Raw genomic sequence first — 3,745 nt, forward strand, 5'->3', positions numbered from 1 at the left:
AGGATAGGAGATCGAGCAACAGAAAAATGGGAATCTAAACCCATTAAAAATTGACGTACCCGCTTTTTATTGCGTCTAGCAGTAAAGTTACCGGTGAGATCGTACTTACAGCCAGAGCAGTCGCATGATGGTGGTGTGTCGGACTAAGAAAGATCGTCCCATAATTTCTTCAAGCGTCCGAAAAAAATTTCCTTTAATAATATAGATAGATAGATTAGTGTAAAGTGTAAACCACCTTATACTAGAGTAACTTTATTTTTTAATTTATAAATCTACAAATTGATATATTTTTTAAAATAATCTACTCTATATAAAAGCAGAAGACAATACTGAGCAGAGAACGCGCCACGTCATTATTGCATTTCTTTTTTTTTTTCGAAAATTGATATTATGGTGGGACCCATGTGCGCGCTACGTATTTAATTACTGAGATATGCGTCTTTCAAAGCATGTGCTAAAATCCGTCTCACTACAAAATCTATAAAGTCGTCTTACGGAATACATCTTTAAATTAACATTATGATAAAATTTTATAGAAATTGAATAATAATTACGCATAATTAATTACAAAAACAAGTTACCGTAATTGAATTACATAATTACTATACTAAAATTAAAGAACAAAAATACAAAATTTCAGGAAAAAATATCACTTATATACGAATCGAAAATACATCGAAATGAATTACAAAATGAATAACAAGTATTTTTGTTATTAACGATTTTGCCTGAAAATACATCTAGATGAATTACAAAATGAATAACAAGTATTTTTGTTATTTGCGATTTTGCCTTGTGCAGTAAATTAATTGAAAACATACAGTGTACGAGTATTTTTTTTAAAATATAAATAATGACGAGAAATGAACTTGGAATATAAAACTCGGCATCTGATGTCACGCACACCGAGTTAATCAGTAAAAGCTATTTTTAACTTTTTTTTTACTCTCAAAATTAAACAAATAATTGTTCATTTAAATTACGAGTGACGTAAAAATTATATTAAATTTTTAGTAATAATTTTTTTTAAAATAATTTACAATACTGCACGGGTTTTTTAGGACTTAATTCACAATACTGCACGAGTTGTGAATTAAGATTAATTAAAATTAAATGAGTATACCCGTGAAATAAAACTTATGCACGGATTTTTTTTTAGATTTTAATAAAAAAAATTTTAAAACGATACGAAAATTCGAAACACTTTAAAATATTTTTTTTGGAAAATTAATCCTCTCAGATCTGTATAGAAAGCCGTTCATCACCGAGGATTATGTACTTGGAGCAAAAATTCTGGCAATTTAAGTATCAGCCTCGCACTCCGAATTCGGAAGATGGCAATGATAAACTACCGAGTAATTTCTACTTCAACAAGTACGAATTTTAGGCAACGTTGTTATCATCATAATATATACACTTGGACCGTCCAACCATGAAATCCCAAACTGCATAAAATTAAAATAATCAGCATATTCTGAAATTAGAGCATATGCAGATAAATATGGAATGGCAGCAGTTACAGCAGTTTCAAAGAAGTGGGGTTCATGGGTAATGGAAGTAGTGGGAGGTTAGGGTTTACAAGGGGTGGTATTTTAGTATTTATAGGATTGCAAACATTGAGATTTTCACAGAAACTCAATCTAACAAATTCAGTAAAAAAGTTGAGATTATGGCACACATCCAGAGCATTCCAATTTCGAGCATCACAAAAGAAACATCAAGGACGGAGCAATTAACTGTTCGGGTTATGAGATTGTGGTACAGAAAGTCGGAGACAAATCCCCAGGACGTGAAAGGTGTAGAACTCATCCTAATTGATGAGAATGTAAGTCTCCCTTTTCCCCTTTCCTGTGGTCTTTTGCAAATTATTGTCACAAGGTATTAACAAATATGAATGAATGCAGGGAGACACAATTCAGGCATCAGTCAACCAGAGGTTGACTCGCCTTTTCTTAGAGCACCTTAATGAAGGGAGCACTTACAAAATCGAAGGTTCGATGTATCATCAAACCGAGTGGGACTTGACATGGCAACAATTCACCCGTGCAAGATTTGGTTCGAGTATAGCACTAGGGTGGTACCGATTCCAAATGTAGATATTCCTCTTTCTACCCATGCTTTCTACACTTTCAATGAGGTCGTGTTTGGAGCAATGCCAAATAGACTTTATATTGGTAAGCAACAATGGCCTACAATTAACTTTTCATATATGCACCCTAAATGTTAACTACCAACTAAAAACTTTTGTTAACTAACAACTGAAAATTTCTGCGACAGACGTAATTGGAAGGTTGGAGCACATTTATCCAATAAGAGAGAGCAATGGAAAGAAAAGGAGGACTATTGTTTTGGGCAATAATTTGTAAGTCAACTATATTCTATAAACAATATGCCAAACTTAACAGCATATCAAAAATAATCATTACAAACTGTTTTTTCAGGAACCAAAACATGTGCTGCTCATTGTTTGGGGATTACCTTCAGCAAATTGCAGAAATTGAGCAAGAATTCATGAACAAACCAAAGCCAACATTGGTCATGCTTTTCGTAAAACGATCAGTTTATGAAGGTATAAAATTCTGGTGATTGAAATACCTTTCTCAGCATTACAAAAACTTTGATGACTTGCAAAATTTAAGAAAAAAATGTTGGAAAAAAATTCTAATTATTTCCTACTATGCAGGGGAAGTTAGCATAACAACAACATGGGGTGCAACAAAAATATTGGTCAATCCAGATATGAACGAGGTGAAAGTGTTCAACAATAGGTATGACATCAAAATCCGTTTTTTGTGATGTTATTTTCTGTAGGGGAATATTAGGTGCATTAATTGTTATTAACCAGATATGGCACAATATGAATTCTCAAGAAAACGTCCACCAAATGAAGCAGTCGAAAACCGTCAAAAAAATTATTTGAAAAAAACAGTCCAAAAACAATCCAGAAACATTTTGAGTTCAAAATTTATTTATCATTCCCACTTCAGCTTAAATTAATTAACCCATTTTTCTAACCAGTTTTCCAGATGATGATGAACCCATCTTTGGGGCTCCAGAAACTCCTGGGTACCACCCTCCAATCCTCGCAAGTGCAAACATCAAAACACTATCAGAGATACCAAATTTAACCAAAGGAGGGGCATATGTCACAATGGCCAAGATTATTGAGTTAGATACATCTGGTAATAGTTGGTACTACTACTCTTGCAAAGAATGCAGAACAAAAGTGAAGCAAGGAGAAGATGGGTTGTGGTATTGTGACAGTTTAAAAATTAACAATAATTGCACAATGAAGGGTGTGGGGGTGACATCACCAATACCAAGGTTTCAAGTCAAGTTTATTGTGACATATGAAGATCCAGATTCGATTGAGTTCATTATTTGGGATGATGTAATGGTTGATTTGCTTGGGAAAACAGCACAAACCATCCTTGACGAAGATGAGGTAACCAAAATCTCATTTACATACAGTTAAGAATAATATGTAACCAACTTATAATGTTACTGATTAATGTTTAAATATCGTTTCAGATGTACAAAGTCGTCCCTCCCCCAGATTTCAGGCCCCTACTAGACAGGACATTTGTGGCAAAAATTCGAGTGACTGATTTATATAACATTCAACAAAAATCGAAGTCATTTGGGGTGGTCAGTTTATGTGATGACCCAAGAACAATTGCTAAGTGGGATGCTATGAATAATGCAAGAAAGGTATAAGACCAATTAATGACTAACATTTACACCC

General features: G+C 33.6%; 1 protein-coding gene across 1 annotated transcript; it reads left to right on the forward strand.

The window, feature by feature from the left end:
* The first annotated feature begins 1,506 nt into the window (after positions 1-1,506).
* Positions 1,507-2,586, forward strand: LOC141655720 (uncharacterized). Its single transcript, XM_074462785.1, has 6 exons — positions 1,507-1,567; positions 1,632-1,825; positions 1,905-1,992; positions 2,097-2,174; positions 2,278-2,362; positions 2,442-2,586. The coding sequence occupies exons 1-6, from the start codon at positions 1,507-1,509 to the stop codon at positions 2,584-2,586; spliced, it is 651 nt and encodes a 216-aa protein (XP_074318886.1).
* Positions 2,587-3,745: the final 1,159 nt, after the last annotated feature.

Source organism: Silene latifolia, chromosome 5 (genome assembly GCF_048544455.1).
Source record: "Silene latifolia isolate original U9 population chromosome 5, ASM4854445v1, whole genome shotgun sequence".
Taxonomy (NCBI): domain Eukaryota; kingdom Viridiplantae; phylum Streptophyta; class Magnoliopsida; order Caryophyllales; family Caryophyllaceae; genus Silene; species Silene latifolia.

What these genes read in the sequence shown, in the direction of transcription:
- LOC141655720 (XM_074462785.1), top strand. Translation starts at nt 1,507, where the DNA reads ATGGCAGCAGTTACAGCAGTTTCAAAGAAGTGGGGTTCATGGGTAATG. An exon ending in GGTAATGGAAGTAGTGGGAG is followed by an intron (nt 1,568 to 1,631) that starts GTTAGGGTTTAC and finishes AGATTTTCACAG; the next exon opens with AAACTCAATCTAACAAATTC. An exon ending in ATTGTTTTGGGCAATAATTT is followed by an intron (nt 2,363 to 2,441) that starts GTAAGTCAACTA and finishes CTGTTTTTTCAG; the next exon opens with GAACCAAAACATGTGCTGCT.